Consider the following 24284-nt stretch of genomic DNA (forward strand, 5'->3'; position numbering starts at 1 on the left):
GTTGTACAAAGGTAAGTTTTACTAGTAAGTATTTTTCCACACCAGTTGTTTGTATGTATATAATGTAATATTGCACCTTACATGACATTTCTCATTACCATAAGTAGTTACACTCACACTTGCTTTAATCAACAACATAATGTTTTAACAGCCAGATAACGCATATCTTCAAAGAACTTGACATCATTGGAGGTACAAAGGATTGTATATTGAGTCAATGGGAACATAAATTTTACCAGAAACTTGTTTAAAATATTACCTATATATCACATATCCAAGAATTATACAATTTAAAGGACTAAATAGAGCATTAATGTCTTCTAAATACCTTTACATCGAAGAACACTTCAAATAATATGCTAATTTTAATATACATACATAACAGAACAAATTCTCCTCACATTACTCAAGGTGAAATGATACATAATAAGAATTTGAGTGAAAATTCAGGAAGCATGTTATGTCATGACTATAAGGGTCCGTTATACTCCCTTTATGTCCTATGAAGTTGTTTTTAAAAATATTCTTAGTAATGTTAGTACGTTGAAAGCAGTTTAAAGAAATAGCATAAATTGAAACATGTCATTTGTTCTTCAATAAAATATAATGTACACCAAATTGAGGCATTTATTCATTTGTATAGGAAATGAGGTAACTGAAATACTATATAAAGTGAGTAAATTTTAGCAAACAAATTACTCAAAGCAATGATATATATTCAGTAATTTAATGTCAGAAAATTAAAAATCTAAATATCACTGTAGTGCCTTATATTTTCCTAAGTAGTTTCAAAATTAAGATATAATCATTTTTTAAATACCCGATCTCATGCTTGTTTCCACCCTCAGATGACTGTAGTTATATTTCATAATACAAGAAATATCTTTGCATTTCCCCTCAAATACCAGGGAGTATAAAGAACCTTACATTCTCCTTTCAATAGAGGAAATATAAAGAACTTCTTTCTGTCTAAAGATTTGTAGGAAAAGTAAACAGGATGACAGCAAAAATAATCTGTTTAATGGTTAATGTAGTTGGGCCATGTAATAATAAACAAAAAATTCCCCAAAATTTATTTTCTATCATCCAACTTTTAAACAGAGTTGTAGGTAATTACAATGGTTTTCTTAGCAAAAAATATTCTATTAGTGCATATTTTCAAAACATTGGACTAAAGGTTTTCTGGTTTGGTTTGTTTGTTTGCTGGTCTTAAAAAAAATCTCTTGCCCTGGATACTTTCCAGAGGGTAGCTTGGAGTGTTCAGCTTCACTTCCAAACTCCCAGAGATGTTTAAACTCTTCAGCAATCAGGGCAAGTAATTCCATGTTTCATGACTGATATATTAACCATCAGTGTGTACACCAAGACAGAATTATATTACATCACAGTCGTTGACATTCAGAGCAAGCAAAGAGAGAAATAGCATGATAGAAGTCAGTTATTTTAATGCATTGTTTCTTCCATAAATTTTAAATTTCAATTTCCAGATTATAGCTAAATAAAGCAAAGCTGAATCCTTGCTTTATTTCCCAGGTTCCCAGTAAGGTTCACTGGGACATTATTTTTAAGGTGGTTTTTGTTTTGCTTGCTGTTATAATGGGAAATACGGATTACAAAATTTATGGTCTTAGTCAAATTTTGAAATCACAAATTACTGAATTTGGGGGGGAAAGAAATATAATTATGTTATTCCTAGAAAGTTATATCTCACTGCAGATTTCAATAGTTGATGTCCTGGAATCAGTCTAGGACAAGAAAAATAACATGTTATCAAAATCAGATGCTTGTGTTCTAAGGAATCTTATTTGACAAGCATGCTACATAGCTAAATTTGCATACCAAAATATGTGTACAGAATCAAAGTTACTGAACTTAATAATAGTTAATACTAACCCTATTTCAGACCAGTTGAGCTTGTTGTTATTTTTCAAATCGATGTATCACATATCTACCACGATTTCATCCATGAATTACAATTTTCCAAAATTTTACCATTTTTACATTATTTCTGAAATTGCAAAACCATTTCAATTCAAATCACAAAAAATTGTCAGAATATTTTTTTGGAGGGGGAAAATGAAATACTTCGAATATATATCTAAGACAGTGACTAATATATAGAAGGCCCTCAAAAATGGTGCTTTCATTTAATTCTCTCTGTTTTTTAAATGCAAAGTCTTCACATATTTTAATGGAGGAGTTATGTTAAGCAAGACTTGTTTTGGCAATATATCTTCTTCTGTATGAAAATTAATGAAACCAATTCTAAAGTAGTTATATTTATTTATTGTTTTTCTAGGGTCATACAAACCAAATGTTACCTGCTTGCTCTGAAAGTTGTTAATAGAAATTAATAGGTGAAATAATCTTAATTTCATGTTTTACATTTCTACTACAATATATAAAAAAAATGTCTTCCATCATACATGTAGAAACTTATGTCAAAGAGGACCCTTCCTCAGGTATAGATGGCTTCATGTAATGGATGCACTTCTATTTAATGAATGCTTCACATTTTTTACTCAACTCCAGAGTAGAAAAAGTCTGACAAAAGTATTTGATACCTTTTTGAAAATATAAAATTTATGGAAAGTCCCTGTCTCTTACAACATACTAGAGCCCCTTTTTTTCTCTACATGCATTTTCCTAATTGGATGAGTAATAAACTAAATGTAAATATCACTGCAAAACCTCCTTTTTAAATTTTATTTTCTCGCTTTGTTTAAAATAAGTTGGAATGTTTCTGTTTCCTGTTAATAGTAATATTTTATTTTCACTGTCAGAATTTCCTTAAGGAACAATGGATTTTATTGGATGGACTGACACTTTCATCTGTTTTGTATGATGTTTCTTTAGAAAGAATACACCTGCTGTATTTGAATTTTTAAATATGTAATTTGTCTTTCAGTGTTCACTTATCCTTTTAGCATTGTGCAATATCAGTGAATATAAGATGCCTCTCTCTTGGTGCTAATCAAAACTTGAAGAGTATATAGAGAGTAAAGAATATTGCAAATGTAGCAGAAATGTAAAGATTCAAATGATATTTAGTAGTAATCTGCTTAAGTTCATGAATTCATGTTGAGAATATATTTACTAATGAATATGAAACAACTGTGAGCCAATGAAAAAATATACAATTTATTTAATTTTAAGATGTTAAAAAAATCAAATATGTCACCTGATATCTCACTGATTTTGTTAGTGCTTTTCTTTAAGAAAAACCCAGTGATGACCAATAACTTATTCACATTTGTACATGCTTTTCATATTTTACCTAACTCATGAAGCTATTTGCCCTATGTTTAGGAAAAAGTCTCTTCACTGTATAAGATGAAATGCCATAATGGGAAAGAATTATTTTATTGACTTCTTAATTATCAACAAAAAATGAAAAGATAAGGATATTTTGAAATACTTTATTTTTTCTTCATCCATGCCTTCTTTACTGTATGGTCATAGACTCAAGTAAAAATAGTGTAGCTCATAAAATATATGTGAACCTTCATAAAGAGTTGATATCAGAATTTGCTGTATTAAGTAATTTCATAAGCCAGTCTATTAAAAAGATAAGCTACAAATGTAATTCACAAACCCCATCATTTATACACTGTTTTAAGAAAGTCACAGGTTTAGCTGGGAAAAAAAAAAATTTATCAGGATATGCATCACACATAAAGTGTTATTAATAAAGAATACCTTACTGTTGAGAAATGTCTCTAGTAAGAAAATAATGATAAGAATTAGAAAATGAGAGTGTCCTCTTGAATCATTAAGTATAAACAAAAACACAACCTGAGATGTCAAGCATCTATTATGTTTGTCCCCCATGTAAGATCCAACAATAAATGCAGAGAAACATGGAACTCATCAGAACTTTAAAAATAACTGCTGACCTGCAAATGCATTCAAAGTATAATAGGAACTGTACACAGAGCCTATGGTTCTATTTTACCACTTAATTATGGATCTATTGGGAAAAAATGCACTCACAAGTGAATTAGTTCCTTACATTCTCTGTGTGATGTAAAGAGAAAGATTCAAGTCATTGTATTGTTTAACTATGCATATCCTCAAATGATCTCCATTCTTAGAACAATTTCCAAAATCACAGTAAATTATTTGCACTATAATCTTGAATCTGGAAGACTCCTTTAATATTTCTAGATTTTGATGAGAGGGAATCTCTTTTGACTTTCCCATTGCAACCATTTTATTAAGCCTTAATATGTTTTCAAAACTATTTACTAAAATAGAGCAATATTTTTCTAAAAGCTATATAGACAAAATGATAAACTCAACATGTGGTACGACTTTGAAAGAAAAATATAGATAAATTCTATCACAACTTTATTAAGAAAAAAACAATATTTTAATATATTCAAGAATTTCTAGAAAAATTTGTATTCATTGCTCTATGGAATATAGATTTTAGAAAACACTGCATAAATTCTTTTTTTCTTAAATGAATTGAATTTTAAACTAGTTTGCACAGATTTCTTGGGTCTTAATATGCTCTTATTTCCCTTCCTGCCCAAAAGAGAAAGCAAACATACTCTATTTTCCAAAAGGCATTATCTTTGGAGAATGTCTCCTGAAGGGCTCTGAATCCTTTGCATGAATACTCACATATTTAACTGGTTACCTAAAATAGAGATCTCATATGCATTTCATTCTCTGGCTTGAAATTGAGAATGAGCATCCTTTGTTTTCAAATCCCATTATTGCTATATTGTGTGAATATAGATTTGATGTACCAAAATAATTTTGAGTTCCTCATCTGCAGATTCTTCTTTGTGGAGACCTGTAGGCATGATGGAATATGGGTGGGAGGATAAATTGGTGCCATTTAATTACCTTTTCCCAAGTGAAACTGGCATTCTCAACATCATTAGTGTTAAAATCTGTTTCTCAGATTCTAAAAAGCTTTATTGTGTGGTAGGTTTCCCAGACCTTTCTGATCCTCAATTCACAGCGGTAGTGAAGACAGTGCTACCACAACCCTTGTTATGGAGGTTTCCTGGCATATTTTGTAGCAAAAAGCATCATACTGCCATCTATAGACAAAACTGTCCCCCTACTATAATCATCATTCTGCACCCATTTTTCCTATAATCAACAGTCATTTTGTTCTGGTTTTCTCTCAAACTTAATTGAATTCATATATCTATTTGGATGTTGCCGTACAATATGATTGTTTTGATCCCTCTTTGAAGTCAATAGATTCTGTAAAGTTCTATATCAACTGAAAATAAGAAGAAAATAAAGTGAGAAAAGTCAGTTAGAAATTGGATTACCTACCGGTCTGGTGTGTACAGACACAGGGGTCTTGAAGGTTGTCACTGGATAGCTGCACTCAGAAACACTGTAGGGATCAGAACTGCTAGAGGAACACTTGGAGATGGAATCACAGGCCACAAAGGTGTTATCAAGAGGCAGTTCCTGGATGATGTGGTGCTTTGAATTCAGGGGTGTTTCAGGCTGAATCTGGAAAGCTGGCTGTGGAGAGGCAGATTTGTAGTGTCGGGCCAAATCAGGGCTGTCAGGCTTGAAGGTCGTAGGCGTAGTGCCCCAGTTGTACTTGCCCATGGTTTGCTCTTCCAGTTCAATGGGAAGGTCTAGTGTGACGCTATTTCTATCATTGTCAGCATCATCTGCCTTTGTTTCTTCAATAGTGACAAAGTTAAGCAGCAAGTTCTTAGGGGCATGCTTCTTCTTCTTCTTCTTCTTTTTCTTCATCATTATCATCTGCCTGTTTTCTGGGTTTGGAGTAACCCATTCAGAATTCTGTTTGTTTTTCTGAGCGGCCTTAAGGTGTGGTGATTGGCGACATCTTACTACAGCAGTGATAAAAATCACTAGTATAACAGTTATAGTGCCAGCAACAATGGCAACCATGATCTTGACATAGTCACTGGTTGGTGAAGATGTATCAGCTGTCTCAATATTTTGGGTTGCTGGTGCTTCAATGCTTTTGCGCACCAATTCATGAATGAGTGTAGCATTGGTTACTGACTCATTCACAAACAGATTGACAATTACAACATTGAAGAGAGAATCAGGTTGCCCTAAGTCCTTAGCTTTGACTACCAATCTGTGTAAACCAAGATCTGCAACCACACATTTCTCCTTTAGTGTGATGTTGCCAGTTGTTTGGTCAATTACAAACAGTCCCTTTGTGTTTCCTCCTACAATGCTGTAGCGAAGCTCTGCATTCATGCCAGTGTCATTGTCAATGGCAACTACCTGAAAGACCACTGTGCCTGGATTAGTGGATGGGAGAACCAGTTCATAAGAGTAGTTTGAAGGAGGGACAACAAAAACTGGTTTGTTGTCATTGACATCAACGACATTTATGGTTACTTTTGCAGTTGAAGAGCGTGATACCCTACCGCCATCTTCAGCCTTTACATAGAAAGTGTAAGATTCTTGTTTTTCTCGATCAAATGAAATATTAGGCCTAATGACACCAGTCTGTGGATCAATGGTGAAATCATCATTCACATCTAAAATGGAGAGAGTGACTGCAGAATTCTCCCCATAATCAGGATCAGTTACAGTGATTAGTCCTACTGTGCCATGTCTTGGAAGGTTTTCCGGGACATAGAAGTTGTACTCATTGTGAGTGAAAATTGGGCTGTTATCATTCTGATCAAGGACGGTTACTAAGACTGTGGCATTGGTCATTAAGGGTGGCATCCCATTATCTTTTGCAAGAACAGTGAAATAATATTTTTCCTGTTTTTCTCTGTCTAATTTCTTCACTGCAGTGAGAATGCCTGTACGATGATCCAGGTTGAATTCAGATGGAGCATCAGTACCCAGCAGGTAACTGATTTCAGCATTATGTCCACTGTCTGCATCCGTTGCACTTATTTTTGTCAACTGTGTGCCAGGGGAGTTATTCTCAGGAACAGAAAGACTTATGAAAGGCTGGGTGAAAACTGGAGCATTGTCATTTTCATCTTTAACTTTGACGAGAAGCATGGATGACTGATTCAAAGGAGGTTTGCCAGCATCTGCGGCCAGTAGTTTAATGGCATATTCTCTTGTGGACTCATAGTCAAGATATGCAGCAGTTTCCAGGAGGAACTGATTGCTAAATACTGGCCTTAATCTGAAAGGAACTTCATGATCTGTGAAGCATGTTACTCTACCATTATGGTCGGCATCCTTATCCATCACAGTAATGAGAGCGACTTTGGTGTTGAGAGGAGCATTTTCTGAAAGAACCACAGTGCCATTGGTTGGATTGATAATGTATCTTATGTCAATTGATGGGACATTATCATTGATATCTGTAACATTTACCAGCACCATTGCTCTTGCTGGCATTGATCCACCATCACTTGCTAAAACCAGTAACTTATGACTTGCTGATTCTTCCCTATCCAGTGGTTCTTTGACTGTGATGAGTCCAGTGGTGGTGTTAAGGTGAAATAATCTCTTGGCAATGTTGGAGACTAGATTGCTGAAATAGAAGTGAATCTTGGCATTTTCACCTATGTCAGCATCTGTGGCATGGAGCTGTGTCACTGAAGTACCTACAGGAGCATTTTCTGGTATACTGACCTCAATTTCCTTCTCTTTGAATACTGGGCGGTTGTCATTTGTATCAGCAACACTTACTTGCAAAATAGCAGTACTGGATCTTTGAGGAAAGCCTCCATCTTCAACTTTTACTTTCATTACATAGGTATCCTTCTCTTCCCTATCTAACTCCTTTTGAACAATCAGTTGTGGCATCTTGTCTCCTTCTGGTGTTTCTATGACATCAAGCCCAAAAATATTCTGACCCTGGAAAACATGTAATAGAACATAATTTTACTTATTTAATATAAACTAATGTATGTTAATTGTTAATAAAAGTAATAATTATAAAATATAAGTTAGCTTATGTTAATTTATGTAGTGAGAACAATTTTCAATTTCTTGAAGCCACATGAAAGATAGTAGGATAAGTTCAGAAACACGTGCCAGAAAACTATGGGTCTAAGTTTGAACTCTGCCTATAAACTAATATTGTGACCACAAGTCAGTATATATTTGTAGAATTTGAATCGTGCTAAAAGATATTCTGGAGAAGTTTTAGTTTTTAAGATTTTATGATAATAAATGCAACCCATTTAAGCAAACTATTAAAATTTTCAAAAGGAAAAAAGGTACAGAATTTTTAAAAAGAATTGTCACTAAACCACATGTGATAAATGAAGCTAGAAGTGAATTATCACTCTGAATGAATTAAAATATTTTTTACACTTGAATTCAGTTGTTTAAGACACATTTTCATGACCAAAAGAAACGAGCAAGTATAAAATATTTATCCAAGGCAATAGCATAAATAACATATAACTCTAGCTAAAACCTTTGACAGAAAGAGAAAAGGCACGAACTCTGATTAGAATATAAACTTGGGTGAACTGCATGACATTTTCATTATTTTCCTATGGAAACAGATAAAAAATGAAATTATCTTGGGAATTAATAATGAGATTATTTTACTAACTTTTCAGAGCAAATACAGTGGACAAAAACTTACATGTTGAAATATCAATTTATGAAAGATAAGTTTGGGCACTACTTATTTTCTCTTTATGCCCATGAAGTTAAAATATGGAAACACTGAAAAAAGAGTCCTGTCTCTGAACTATAGTAAGATGAACCCTACACAAATAGAGATCTTGCCAGATGACTGAGTAATGTTGAATGGCTCTCAAAGAGAGTTCTAGCCAGTGTTACTTGAAGAATTTTGACAGAAATTACTAACATAACAGTCACTGGAGGGTATGAAGAAAATATTGGAAGAGAACCTTAAGCTTCCTATCAAATAAATGCTTAAGAATATATATGTATATACATATATGAACAAACACGAATATTGTAAGTAAATAATTTTAATTCATTAATACATTTTTAATGTAAAAGTTGATGATACTTAGCAAGTGTCAGACACTGATCTCTCACTTAGGTGATCTGTCATAAAAGAACAGGAAAATATCTCATTTTTTCATAGTTTTGTCATACCAGTGTCTAAACAGGATCTTATAAAGTAGAAAGATATCAGGTTTTCAGTTTATAAACTCATTATAAACTAATGTGTTAGTTTATAAACACATTATCACATTATCTATATTTTATTTTCTGGGGATTGAAGCCAAGGTCGCACACATGCTAGGCAAGTACTCTACCATTGAGCCATGTCCCCAAGTCCACATTATCTTTTAAAAATTTACTCAGGTGTTATATTTGCTTATACATAATTTAATACCCAACTACACCTATCTTTTTCCTCTTGTGAATTAAAGATATTTCTGCAAACTTTAGGAATTTTTCCTTTTGCACTCATATCCACTTATACTTTTAATTACATATAAAAGTATAATACACTGTGGTAGAAGCATTAGATGTTTATTATAAAATTTAAGTTAGCATTTCAGAAATATTAATTAAAATCATCAGTTTGGTAAATTGTGATTTAAAACTATATGAACTAAACAATATGTACTTGTTGTTATACTGTTTTTAATTGATACAATTTTATGAATAATTTTGTGTCAATTAAAATGAATAAAAAGAAAAGGTGAGCATTCCATTTATATCTTATTAATATAAAACAGTAAATCATCTGACTTTTTTTTAATATACAGCAAGAGAAACATTTTTCATGTTTTAACTATTATAGCATAAAAATGCACAAACTGGAATCTATTATTTCTTATGTGGCACATTTTAAAAGTAAAATTTTAAACAAGTAGAATTTTATGACAAAAATATTGTAATAAATACAGTATTTACTGTGGTAATTTACCCAAATAAACTTAGTGATAAATGATAATTGATGATTATTTGTGAAATAATATTCCAAAAGGCTTTAATGAGGGCTCAAATCAAGATGTCTCATTTATGGGTTGGAAAAAAATCGTTTCCAAATTGGAATTCATAAAAATCTATAGTATTTAATGCTATTTTGTTAATTCTTAGGAGGTCAATATTGAGTGGCTATCATGGTCAGAGTCTTCTCAGTACAGGGCACATATGGTGGTGAGTAAACATATTTTCCTAATGTAATGGGAATTTTAAATTCTAGCTTAAGTGAAAGAAAAATCAATGACTAAGTACTTAGTACTTTTAATGATAGTATTGCTACTAGAAGATTAATATTAAGAGAATAATTAAATTTTTAATAAGAGCTATAAAGGAAAATTATAAGGTATTAGGTTATATAAAGGGAAAATAACATAAAATATAGCATAAAAAGAATGTATAAAGGTTCTGAAGTTATGTCTGTATATTTCCTGCTTATATTTTTAATAATTAGTCTTCTATGTTTGCCCAAATTTTGAGTTGGGCTTTGCTTCACTGCAAATTAAGGCAAGTTTATGTATGTTGAAAATTCCAAGAATAGCATACTCAGTGTCTTCTATTTATTTGAAATTGTAGTAATATTAAAAGACAGACTATTCTAATTGTCAAGTTGATAAATGAAGTATATATACCAGCTGATGGGCAATGTCCCTATTGCTCTTCTCTCTTCTATGACTGCTCTGTTCAATATACAGATTATTTCCAAGGGAGTATATAAATTTAAAATTTAATTAATCAGAATTATATAAAATTGAAAAATCAGTTCTTAGTTACACTAGCCACATTTTAAGTTCTCAACAGTTAAATGGGACTAGTAGCTACTGTGTTACAAAGCACAAACAAAGAACATTTCTATTGTTGCACAAAGTTCTATTAGACTGTATTGTTCCAAGATTTCATAATGTTTTTCTTTGTCAAAAAACTCTATGTCCAGATAGGTGATTGTGTGTATGATGCTCCCTCCCCACAAATAGTTAGATCTCAACCAGTGACCTGCCGGTTTGAATATTTAAACTTTGTATTGTTCAAGGAATTTTAGACAATACATGAGAGACATAATTTTTAACAAACTCAGTTTTTAAAAATATTTTTTATATTTTTGGCATTTTTGCTTGAACCCAGGTGTGCTTAACCACTGAGCCAAGCCACATCCCCAGCCCTTTATTATTTCTTATTTTGAGACAGGGTCTTGCTAAGTTGCTCAAGGCCTCACTAAATTGCTGAGGTTGCCTTTGGTCTTGTGATCCTCCTACCTCAGCCTCCTGAGCTACTGGGATTACAGGCATGCACTACCTCCCCCGGTTCAAAAAACTTTTAGATAGATATCTAAGTTTTTGTAGAATATGGTGTAAATATGAGCTCATTATCATTGAATGACCATTCCAAGAAGGGTTTCTGTTTCATTTCCTTCAGAAATGAAGAATAATTAATACATAGATTCAACATTAGTCCTACCCCATGATAGTTAGTGCAACTAAAACACCCATATGAGCAATGAAAAAAATTGAAGCACTTTGCCCTTCATTTGCTCAGGACATGAGGTTAGTGAAAAAAAAAGAAAAAGGAAAAAAAAAGATGTATGGCTCCTTAATCTATCCTCTCACTTACTTTAACAAAGACGTAACCTATATACTAAAAGAAGTAAAAGATAATCCAGATAATTCTTGTAGTACCCAGAATTCTAAACCTATACAAAGTTATTATTATTATTATTATTGTTTACAGGGGCACACTGTTCTTGAGAAAAACTTTGGTATTTCACTAAAATGTTCATCCATTGGTGAAATCGCTAGTTATCAATTCGTGTGGGTGCATCTGTAAGTAATTTGTTTAAACCTTAATACACTAATGGATGTGAATACAGAGTAATTTGACATGTATTTTTGCTTATAATTTCTAAGGACATAGCATACACATTCAGTAAGCAATTTGTTAGGTGAATAAATGTATGAATTAATACAATGGTTCCTATTTTAAAATATGAAAGAAAAAAGACAAGCACTTACTTGTTCTTGCTTATAAGACTCAGTGTAGGTAAACAAAAGAATACTCTGTAATTGTTGGTTTATAGAATTTTTCCCCCTTTAACCTTAATAAAACTGTCCAGAGAACAATTTCTGAATTGTTTTCTGAAACAATTACTTTTTTATCTGTCAAGGATGTAATAAAGGCTAATGTTTCAATAGCTAGTAAAATGTTATAATCTAGTAAACCTTTATTTTCTGAAGAAATTATAACAAATGGTGTCATTTGTGACAAGGGCAATACTTATAAAATATAAGACAATATGTCTATCAAACATACATGTGTGCAATCAAAAAAGAAAATAAAAACTCAGAAAAAATAACATCCCATATAAACAGAACAGAAGAATCATTTACACAGGGTACACTGATTTTAGATTCTGATATCATAAACTACATTGATCTCAAGTACACAAAATTACCTATTCCAGCTCTGATCAAGAAAAATTTATGAACTTTCTAATAATCTCACTTAATACAAAACTTTTGTGAGTGATATTTCTTCCAAAATTTAAAAATGAGCTTTGGGTTTGAAGACGTAGGTCAAAACCAAAGTAATAAGCAAGTTCTTAAGCCTGTCTGAGATTTAATTATTTGTAGGAATTTGTAACATCTAAGAGAAAGTTAAAATGCTGGTTATGAAACTCCCAAGAGTATTTTTTTTTTTCTTTTGAAAAAAGGTAAAGGATATTTGTTGCCAAATAAAAAGCTATATTTTTTCCTCATTGTTCTGGGAAAGAATTAACTGAACCACTGTAGTAAACTTTAACATTTTTGACATATGCATGTGCAAGACACCACTTCATTGCCTATTGGAAGGTAATAAATAACACAGTGCTTTCAGAGCTATAAATCTGGTACAGTTGCCCAGAAAACACATAGAGTGCCAGTAAGTACTAAAAATAGTCCCAAAGAGATTGGATTCTAAAACTGATTAAATAAAAGCTGTTTACTTTGTACATCAAAGAATGCTGGTTGAAAGACTAAGAATTTATTTCTTATCTTTTGCTACTGCTTGATTTATCATGAACCAACCTAATTTTAATATTTTTCCATTGTTTTCTTACTTTCTGATACTGATCCATCTTTGGGTCACAGAAATATAAGAAAATAGTTTCAAATGGATAAAACCACAATGATATGGCTATTTTAGACAATGTAGGGAATGATATTTAATATTCTCAATTTCAATATTATGAATACTATAATGTTTACTTTTATCCTACTAAAAATTTCTTGGTTTGCTATAGGTTGTCTAAAACTACTATATAGAGTAAGAACTGTGGCATATGTATTTATTAATGTGCTACTATTTAGAGTCTATGAATTATTTCTAAAACATTTCTGTCAGTATTCATTTGTAGCATTGTTAAGGAAAATACAATAAAAATGGATTACGAGCAAAGTAACTTGAGCTGTTATTCACATATTTGCCAATAACCCTGAAGTCGTTCATTCCCTACCTACTTTAATGGTATATTAGGGAAAGGAGAGTAATGTATAAGAAATTAACAACTCTCTTTGGAAGAAATGAGCTTGCATTGAAATATTAATAGTTGTAGTGTTATTTTTGGTGAAGCTACACACAGGGATTAACATATCATACATGTATATTTCACTTACTGGGTTTTGCAAGGCCTTTTTAGTAGAACAATACTGTTTGTAGAACATATTTTTCTTCCCCTTCTTTTTAATATCAGGCTAAAGAAAATGAATTCTTGTTTCTTTTTTTCTTTTTTATTGGTTCTTTTTAGTTCTACATGACAGTAGAATCCATTTTGACAATTATTCAAGCATGGATTAACTTTTATCTCTATTTCATCAAATTTCGACACCAGCAATATTGGTTTTATTTTCTTTTGACAAAAACGTAGTTATTCATGGAGATTGTTGAAAATGGCAGATTTTCATATTAAGTTCTGTCTTAAGGAGTAGTCTTCCTTACTTCAGATTTGTCTCAATATATAATAAACACCACTTCCTTTCTATGGCCACATGTCACTGTCATGACTGCTTTTACCAACTGAGAGAATACATAAAACATGTAATTCTATTATTTGGAATATGCACACAGACTGAAATGTCTTAGGTTGTTAAGAAATTCATAATGTTAAAAGCTGGACAAAGGAGATTTAAGTGAAGTTTTCAGAGTTGTTATATACATCTGAATGGATTAATCGGTGAAACAAATTCATTCACCAGGTTTCCATAATTTAGTCTATTCTTCACTTAGTTTTGAAAAGGTAGATTTTCACTTTCAGAAATAAAGAGAAAAAGTTGAACAAATTATTGCTTATAAGATATAGAATAAAGGAAGACATAATCTGATTCATTCTATAAATCTCCAAGGAGGAAACCAACCATTTTTCACAAAAACAAATAAGAATACAATAATATTTCATACTTATTCCATTTTCTTTCTCTGTTTTTTCTCAGACTCTTCATCTCTTTAGTTTCTAAATATGCAAAGATTGAATTGCCTTATAGCACATAAAAACATATAATACTATGTAAATATTTAAGATAAAAATTGAACTTGACCCAGAGATTTTAACATTTGACATTTTATTTGAAAATATTTCCCTTTAAAGAACATATTTTCAAGCATGTGATTTTAATCACATTTTTATTAGAAAAGACATGCAAACAAATGAAATGTCACTCTTAATTGTTGCTAATCAGCTCTTTTTAGCAGCTGCTCCCTTGTGTTCAAGTTAGATTAACTGGAATTATAAGAAAACAAGAACATGATATATTGAATCACTGACATAAAATATTAGAGTGAAGTTTAAGCAATATCTAAGCTTTCTTTTCTTTTACAAAAAGGACACTAAAACTCAAGGAAATTAGATGACTTGCCCATGGTTACTAAATGAGTTTATGATGGAGCCGAGTTTGAAAGCCAAGTCCTTTAAGTTTGAGTTCCAAGGTTTTTCCACTAAGCTACAACTACCTTTATAAAGGTACACTTTTTTGATGCTGGTAAGAATTTTGTACTGTGGACAATTCTCTGCATGAGATAATCATCAGGTAATTACTATTCAAATGAGAGCAAAACCAAACCAACAAACCCCGTTTCCTGATTCCAGAACATTGAACCATCAACAAAAAGGTTTCTTCCCTGACCCTTTTAAAGCTATATTATCCCTAAGGAGTAATATTTAGTGACAAAAGAAACCAATGAAATATCACTTAAAATATTAAGGGTTCATAAATATCTATAGGTCTTCATGCTTGTCAATTTAAGATTATGTAAATTCTCAAAATGGAATTCATTATCACTAGTTAACAAAAACTATTTCACAATTTGTAGATTTTTCTTAAATTTTTCTTTAAAAAAGTAACTTTTTAAAAAATACTTTCTGAAAAGTGTCCAAATGTCAAGTCTGGGAATGTGGCTCAGTGCTAGAACACTTACCTTGGAGGTGTGACTCCCTGAGTTTGATTCACAACACTACAAAAAAGAAGATCAAAATTTTTGTAGGCACGGTGGCACACACCTGTAATCTGAGCAACTCCAGAGGCTGAGGCAGGACTATTGAAAATTTGAGCCCAGCCTGGGTAATTTAGCAAGAGCCTGTGTTTAAAAAAAAAGGGGGGGTGGCAGGATATAGTACAGTGAGGGAACACCTTTGGGTTAAATCACTAGCACTGGAAAAAAATTCCAAAAGCATTTCATGTTGCTATACAGTTTAATGTAAATGAAGTAAGGAAATTATTTAATGATTAGTTTGAATTAAAATTTATGATTAGTTCAAAACCTACAAAAAATTTTCAAAAATGGAACATAACATGTTTCACTAATAGACATTGCTGCAAACCTAACTGATTGCTTATTAATATCAAGTAGATAAATCTCAAGGTGCTTCTGGCCTAAGGTGTCAGACAAAACTTCAAGTGAAGAAAGTCAGTGCATAAGATAACTTCCTAGGAAGGGGAAATACTTCTACAAAATCTAGGTTCTCTGAAGGCATTTTATCTTGTAAGCCTCAGGGCTTCTTGAGTGTTTCTATTTCTGAACTTTTAAAAGGTCTCAACCAATTTCTGTTGAACTTAATATCCTCAAAGCCTAGAAATCTTCTTTTGGCCCCCCCAAAAATGATTCCAGTTTGTGTATAACATGTGAAGGCCATTTCTTTTCAGTGTCAAAGGACTCTATTGATTAAATTGTTGCCATAATAAAGATTGCAGCAAAATTTCTTGAGAGAACTTGTCAAAGACAAATTTGTAGATAGAACACATTCTCTTGGAAATGGGTAATCATGTAAAAATAGTTCAAATCTTTCTGTTCTTTGACACAAATTTCTAGTAACTAATTAGACATGTTTATTCTAATTGTGGTCTTGCAGAACAACTGTAAGTCACTAAGGCAATCAGGTGAACACACACACACATATACACAGTATTGTTGAACACTAAAATATTATACACATATATGAATCAAAATCTTATGATTTCTTAGTGATCTGTTTTTTTCAAGAAGTAGGTTTTAGTCCAACATGTAGAGTCAGATCTCCCACAAGTGTGCATAAGAGGCACAGTAAACCTGTCTTTTCTCCCCTGCATGTTTTGAATAGATCAAAGAATGTGTTTTCCCAAGTGAAGGATTGGAAATCCAGATGCGTCTTTTTACCAATTTCAATTTTAAACTCAAGGCGTGTTCTTTTCATTAGAGATAAGATTTGTCAAAAAAATAGAGGGCATGGGAGAGTTATTATGTGCATCTGGGATTCAGAATAATAGAAGAAAAGAGAGAAACGTTTAGGGCAAACAATACTAGGCCATGCACAAAGAGAAGATCCTTGTCCACTAATTCAGAGAATTTTTCTGGTAAGGCCACTCACGGTAAGAATAATTATCATAATCCAATCCCTACCCAGTTGGTTCTGACCCCATGGGATATGTCTCTTGAGGTGAATAGGGCCTTACCCTGACCCCATGCCTACTTTAATAAAGGGGGAATTGGAACTCATTTCAGTTTGTCTAAATGTTTTCTCAATCTGCCTCAGAAGGAAGTGCCATATCTTCTGAGATGATTTCTGAATCTTCATTTTATCTGACTCTTCTTAAAACAACTCCTCAAAAGGAAAAATGCTGTCAGCATTACAGAAACATAACTACTGTTTATATATTTAAGGAGATTAAACCTACCCAAATATGTTAGAAGTATTGAATACCATAAAATACTATGTTCCACGTCACTGACAATAAGAATGATTTATGTTTGAGATCAGTTTGAATTAGGAGACACCATGGTTTTAGAACACAAGTGTCTAATTTTTTCCTTAAGTGCAATTAATAACTCTTTAATAGGGTTCTCAATATACTATGATATGTAACCACCAAGAGAATAGGAAAGTTTCTGAAATTTCTGCAATATTAATTAAAATGATGCCTTGAAAACAGAACAAGCATTTTCATGGTGCGATATCTAGTAAATAGTAGTCCAATCAAACAACTAAAATTTCCATTTGTATCCAACTAGTAAGTTCTTTATAGATTCAACCAGAGATAGGGCTAACCAAACAAGACCCAGTCTGCTAATCTATGCAAGGACATTTTCAATTATTAGTATCATTTTACATAAAATGATTATGGAAATACAGTAAAAATATTTTTCATATGCCATAATACTAAATGAAAAAATAATATAAAATTCATGAGCTAGAAGTAATTTTCCATAAATAAAGGCACTAACAAAATATTAGCTTAATAAGGAAATGAACAGACACTTCACAGAAGATCTTCAAATAATCAACAGATATATGAAAAAATGTTCAACATCTCTATTAATAAGAGAAATGCAAATCAAAACTACCCTAAGATTCCATATCACCCCAATTACAATGGCAATTACCAAGATTACAAGCAACAATAGGTGTTGGCGAGGATGTGGGGAAAAAGGTACACTCATACATTGCTGGTGGACTGCACTAATTTGCAGCCACTCTGGAAAGCAGTGTGGAGACTCCTTAGAAAACTTGGAATGGAACCACCATTTGACCCAGCTATCCCACTCCTTGGCCTATACCCAAAGGACTTAAAATCAGCATACTACAGAGATACAGCCACATCAACATTCATAGCTGCTCAATTCACAATAGCCAGATTGTGGAACCAACCTAGATGTCCTTCAATTGATGAATGGATAAAGAAACCATGTTATATACAATGGAATATTACTCAGCCATAAAAAAATAATAAAATTATGGCATTTGCAGGCAAATGGATGAAATTGGAGAATATCATGCTAAGTGAGATAAGCCAATCTCAAAAACCAAAGGACAAATGATCTCACTGATAAGCAGATGGTGACACATAATGGGGGGTAGGGGGACAAGAATGGAGGAAGGAGGGACTGCATAGAGGGAAAAGAGGGGTGGGAGGGGTGGGGGGAAGGAAAAAAATAACAGAATCAATGAAAAACTATTACCCTAGGTAAATGTATGATTACACAAATGGTATGCCTCAACTTCATGTACAGAGAAACAAGATGTATACCATTATTTACAATAAAAATAAATTTTAAAAAAATTAGCTTAATAAATGGTTGTTTAAACAAGGTAGACATAATCACTCTAACTTAAATCAATATTTATTTTTGTGCTTCATTCATATACTGAACCTTGAATTTGTTTTTAATCTGCCTAATATAAGAGGTTAATTTAATCATTTCTTATCTATATTAACAATTAGAGTTGTTTTCTAAGTTTACTATTTTCACTTTACTAATATCTATTATACAGACATGAAAACTAATTAGAAAAATAACGATTTTACTAATGAAAAGAACAATTCTTACTTTACTAGCTGAGCTACAATCATTTTACAAATATACAAATAAATGTACTGATACATGTATCAATTTTCTCCTCCCCAAACTTAATTCTAAGCCTGGAAAATGAGGTTGGCAAAGGAGACTCATATTTGGTTAATATGAATATTCAATTTTTGAAGTGGACTCATTTGATAAGACAAAACTTTGCTGGTGCTAATAATAAATATGTTTTGCAGGTATATGATAAACAGAATAAATATAGAAAAGTCTTTGTTCATTTAGTGAAATAATCCCTCCTGAAACTTGAATTAGAAAATCACCTCTTAGGAGACTTTATAATTTGTCATTGTGTTTCCCTTCAGTTAAGAAAGTAACTCCTACATTTAAAATTAATTATTATAACTTGTAGCAAACTTTAACAAAGCACTATTACTTCGTAAAAATCTCTTATTATCAAAAGACTTGTTATATGCTAATACTATTCCACCTATGACTCCTAGGCATGATTCATCCAAATTGTACTTATTATTTAAAAATTTTTGAAATATTTTCTTATCTGAAATTTTTCATCATTTGAAGATTTGGGGTGGTTTTCAAAACAACATGAATCCACTATGCAGTTACAAAAATCTTTCCATAAAAGACAAAATCACTTATTATTTGAAAATATACAGGATAAGCTAAAGCAATGGTTCCTTATGGGAAAATTATTATTTTGCAAATTCTGCAGACTGATTCGGTTGTAATATTTGGGCAAAACTGTACTACTGGGATATAGTTGATGGGGCACAAGACAGACCCTATCCCACCTCACAAGCAAGTTACCTACCCACAAAAGTCGGTAATGTCAAGGTTGAGAAACCCTGGAGAAATACAATGAAAATTGTAACCCTGGAAGGAAAAGTCTACATTGTATCTGACTACAAATTTTACTATGCATTATAACTGGAATTATATACCTAAAGTCCTCCAAATAACCAGAAAAGATCCTTAGAAATACTAATGGAGAGAAACTAATAACGTTTATACATAAGAATAACTTGCACAAACATCAGTTTTTTTAGGGCACTGAGCAGACTATAACTAAATTTACTTTTGCTTAGCCTTTTTTATCTTGTGGTCAATAAAACATTTAAAAATTCTGAAGTCATGAGCAAGTAATACTTATCTTTAATGTAAGTGGATTAAGTGTTTTGAGAAGGAGAAGCATTTGATTTAGATTATGTGTATGCTATGGCAGAAGAGCAGCAAACTGGTTTCTATTTGTGACCAAAGGAGGTACCAGTTAAGTTTCAAGATATTACAAAATAGCTTAAAAATAAAAATGACAAAATATATATGCACATGCAAAGTAAAATATTTGAACTTAAGTGAGTCCCGCTAACCTAATGATCAGACCACCTGAGTGTAGAACAGGAGAATTTTTTATTTAATCAGTTGACCTTTGGTAATCAACTAAAGTTTTAAAATCAAACTTTCATTCAGTTTCCAAGACAGGTTCTTATTCAATCAGATCTAAAACCAAAGATGACAAAAATGAACTGAAAATATGGGAAAGAATATGTATATATATGACATTATCCTATATATCTGATATGAATAAATGTCCAACTCTTTATTTGATATTTTGTAAAGTTAAATCTATACTGTTATTATTTCTTAAGTGAAAGTGATGAATGAATTTTATCCATGAAAATATTTCATGGAATAATTACAATGGTTACGGATAGTTTTCACAATATTCTCATAAGATTTTTAAAATTGCATGCATTGCTTAGTGATACAAAATGTATAATGAACATACATATGTTTGTGACAAAACATGGAAAAGCTTTTACAGTCTTTACATATCTTAATTAATGTTGGGGAAATAATATTCAGTGGACAATACAGGAAAAAGTAGCATGACAACAGAATTATCACCATTTTGAAATCTCAGGAAGCTGATGTAGCTCATCCTTTACCTATTATAACAATGTCTCTCCTTTCTTCTACTAAAGAGCTGTCATAAATGTTAAAAGATGTGACAATTCTTGACAGTTAAGGAGTATGAAATAAATGATGACTAGTATAAAGTTGAGAGAATTTTTTTTTTAATTTAATACTCTTCTATTGAGTCTTTAGGGGGCTTTATCCTTTTACATAATAAAGATTTGAATAAAGATTATTAATTCATGGTCAAATAGGCAAACCCATTTTCAATCTCTACAGTTAAAGGAATGCTTTTATAAGGGAAGAAAATGAAGAAAAGTACATATTTTATTATAATAGGAAAGCAAACATTCTATTTTAAAAGTCAGGCATTTTGATAGAATTTTAAATAACTGTTCTCCAAAATGTAGTTTCAAATTATAAAGTCCAAAAAACATTTTGTAGTATTAACATGTAACCATGATTATAGAATGAAAATTGAACAATGTGACAAAAACTAATTAAAAATAACTTTTCATCCTAACTAAAAATTGATGTAAAGGTCTTACATGCCACAGTATAATATATAGACTTTTCCTGTGGGAATGAAAGCTGAAGCTAAGATTGTAAGTATCCACAATCTCTGTATTTTCTTACACCATTAGTAAATAGTCAATAGTTACAAAAAAAATTGTGCAAAGAAATGTATGAAAAACCACCAAAAAATATTCAAAGGGAACATAGCTACACCAATATAAATTGTTAAGTCTCTTTATCAGTATCTGTTGGACTACGTTCTGTGATATCTAAGAAAATTCATTTTGAAATACCCTTTAAAAATCCTTTCTATTCCATGGATAAAGAAAATGTGTTACATATACACAAAGGAATATTACTCAGCCCATAAAGAAGAATGAAATTATGGCATTTGCCAGTAAATGGACGGAACTGGAGACTACATGCTAAATGAAATAAGTCAATTCCAAAAAAAACAAAGGCCAAATGTTCACTCTGATATTCGGATGCTCACTCCAAATAGGCAGTGGGGGGAGAAGGACTGGAGGTTCACTGGATTGGACCGGGGAAAAGCAGGGGAAAGTAGAGGGGATGGGAATGTGAATGACAGTAGAATGAATCAGATATAAATTTCTAATATTTATATATGAATACATGGCCAGTGTAACTCCACATCATGTACAACCACAAGAATGGGAAGTTATACTCCATATATGTACAACATGTCAAAATACATTCTACTGTCATGTGTAACTAAAAAGAAAAAATTAAAACATTAAAAATAAAAAATTCATACTATTCTAAATAAACATACCTATTCGCTTTGTTCTACCCTTTTAGAAGAGGAAAGATGCTCCTCCTTGAAAGATAATCTATACGTAATGGTAACCTAGAATAAAGATGCTGCAACATGGATCTAAACTAATGAGTACAGCATACCATCAACTGGAAAACCTATTTAAAGTAGATTTAAGTTTATCTAATCTTACAAACAATTTTGGATTTAAAATAATGCTTTCTAGGAGTTTTGATATAAATTTGATGAATTAGGTAATTTCTAGGAAGTATTTTTAAAATTTTTTTAGTTGTAGATGAATACCTTTAGTTTGTTTATTTATTTGTTATATGGTGCTCAGGATCTAACAAAGTGTCACACATGCCAGGCAAGCGCTCTACCATGAGTCACAACCCCAGCCCAATTTCTAGGAAGGATTTTTAATGTATTTTGAAGAAAAATAAAATGCATTCTGGAGGGATATGATTCACTCAAATTTGACTATTAACTACTGAACAGTAACACACTGACTATGGTTAGGAAAGAATGAGTTATGTGAAATTATGATAAATCACATGCATGTCCAAAGAAGGAAGCACTCAGCAGGAAGACTTAGGAATTATGCTTTGATTATCAAACTCCAATTTAATGAAATCACAATTTCTCAAAAATCTGAAAACACTGAGCTACATATTTTAACATATAGCAAACCCTATCAATGGTAGTAAACTGATAAACATTTTAGTAAATGCTGATTTTAACTTCTGACAAAGATATTTTTTCTCTGATCAAAATCCAGCTTGTGATTTGGCAAACCACCAAGAGGTAGAAGAAAAGCAATTAAAAGTAAAGTTAAGGAACCTAATAATAAGTGATTTACCTTTTACAGTATCATGACTCTAAGATCAAATGTTTACTCTAAACCATTAGATTATCAAGTTGACTGAATATTTTAATTTAAATTTATTTTTATTATCACTAGAATTATTTAGGATCATAGGATTGCTATTAACTCTATTAACTAGATAAATTATTTTTATTCAGGACTATGATAAAATATGCCACCTATTACTAAAAATTAAAGGCAAGTTCCATAATAAACATACTTGGAATTTGTTTAGTAATTCATTTAATCACAGTTTTTCATGAATAATGTCATATAAAATACATGTGACATTGATATACATTTTACAAGTAAAATAGAAATCAGTTTCAAAGAGTCAATCTATGTAGACCATTTTTTGGGTCAAGTTTAAACTTATTTTGGGAAAATGGTTAGTTCTACTAGAACAATATATAGGCACTTCAAAAGACAATGTATATATAAGATATATAATATACAATATCCAAATCTGTGAGTGAAAAATTCAGGATTCCACGAAGAAAATCAAAACATATAAAAATAATCACCCTATTATTGGTGACATTATTCTTTGTAATGCTGACGAACAGTGGGAAACAAAATACAAATTTAATCACGTGATGATGGTATCAATTATTCTCAAACCAGTATAACAACAAAAAATATGAACTGTTTTGTTACGAATATTTGTGAAGAATATGTCCATGCAGATAAAGTCACTATTCCTCCCCTACAGAAAATGCTCAAAGCTCTTTTATCCACAACCTAATTCCTATTTTAGAAAGATGTTCAAGCCTTTATGAAGCTCATCCTCTCTTCAGGCTATACTCAAATGGCCTCCAGACAAATGACTAGAGAGAATGTGTAGAAGAGAAACTCAAAAACACATTTAATTTCTGAAAGCTTTCATTATTTAGAATCTTGGCCAGAATTACAATCCCTCCTACTTTTTGTGGGTCAATGCATGAAAGCATATAACAGAAAGTCTTCATATATTTGAATAATGATGAAGGAAATAGAAATCTTATGTCCAGAACTAAAGGAATTCTTAATGCATTTAAATTTGGTTTTTCCATGGAATTTTCTTGCCTGTTTTTCTGTAATGAATACTACATAATATGAACAATGCCAGGTCAGAAAAGGATTCACCCAGTATAAATTTGATGACAGCCTGTGTGCTGCCATATAATTATTCACAAGCTAATCTTTTGCCAGCCGAGCTGTCAGCCTGAGAGTTGTTCAGATAAATAAAACACAAGAGTGTAGCTTGAATTTATGCAAGTAATAGTTGACTACATTGATGTCATGAAGAAGATGGTAGACATCTGGCTCAAGGTAAATCAGAACTTCAGGAAGAAGAAGGAATGGAATGTAAAATGACAAAGAAGGAAGTAGTCTACAAATTTTAGGTTTTTAAATGGTGTGACTATATATTCTCATTATCTCTATTTAATTATAATTTAAAATTGTCCTGTGTTGTAGGATAAATTACACGGTCATCTTCATTTCAAGCAATTCAAGTAGATAACACAAAATCAAATGAGGATAAAATAG

The 24284-nt window shown here is 31.7% G+C and overlaps 1 protein-coding gene across 2 annotated transcripts in view; it reads right to left on the reverse strand.

The window, feature by feature from the left end:
* Window positions 1–24284, reverse strand: part of PCDH11X (protocadherin 11 X-linked) — a 739590-nt gene that overhangs the window by 655431 nt on the left and 59875 nt on the right. For both annotated transcript variants that reach the window (XM_079123016.1, XM_079123015.1), the window contains one exon: window positions 5302–7797. In XM_079123016.1, the coding sequence (XP_078979142.1) occupies window positions 5302–7797 (2496 nt within the window). The remainder of the gene's footprint in view (window positions 1–5301; window positions 7798–24284) is intronic.

The sequence above is a fragment of the Sciurus vulgaris genome (genome assembly GCF_902686455.1).
Source record: "Sciurus vulgaris genome assembly, chromosome: X".
Classification (NCBI taxonomy): Eukaryota; Metazoa; Chordata; class Mammalia; order Rodentia; family Sciuridae; genus Sciurus; species Sciurus vulgaris.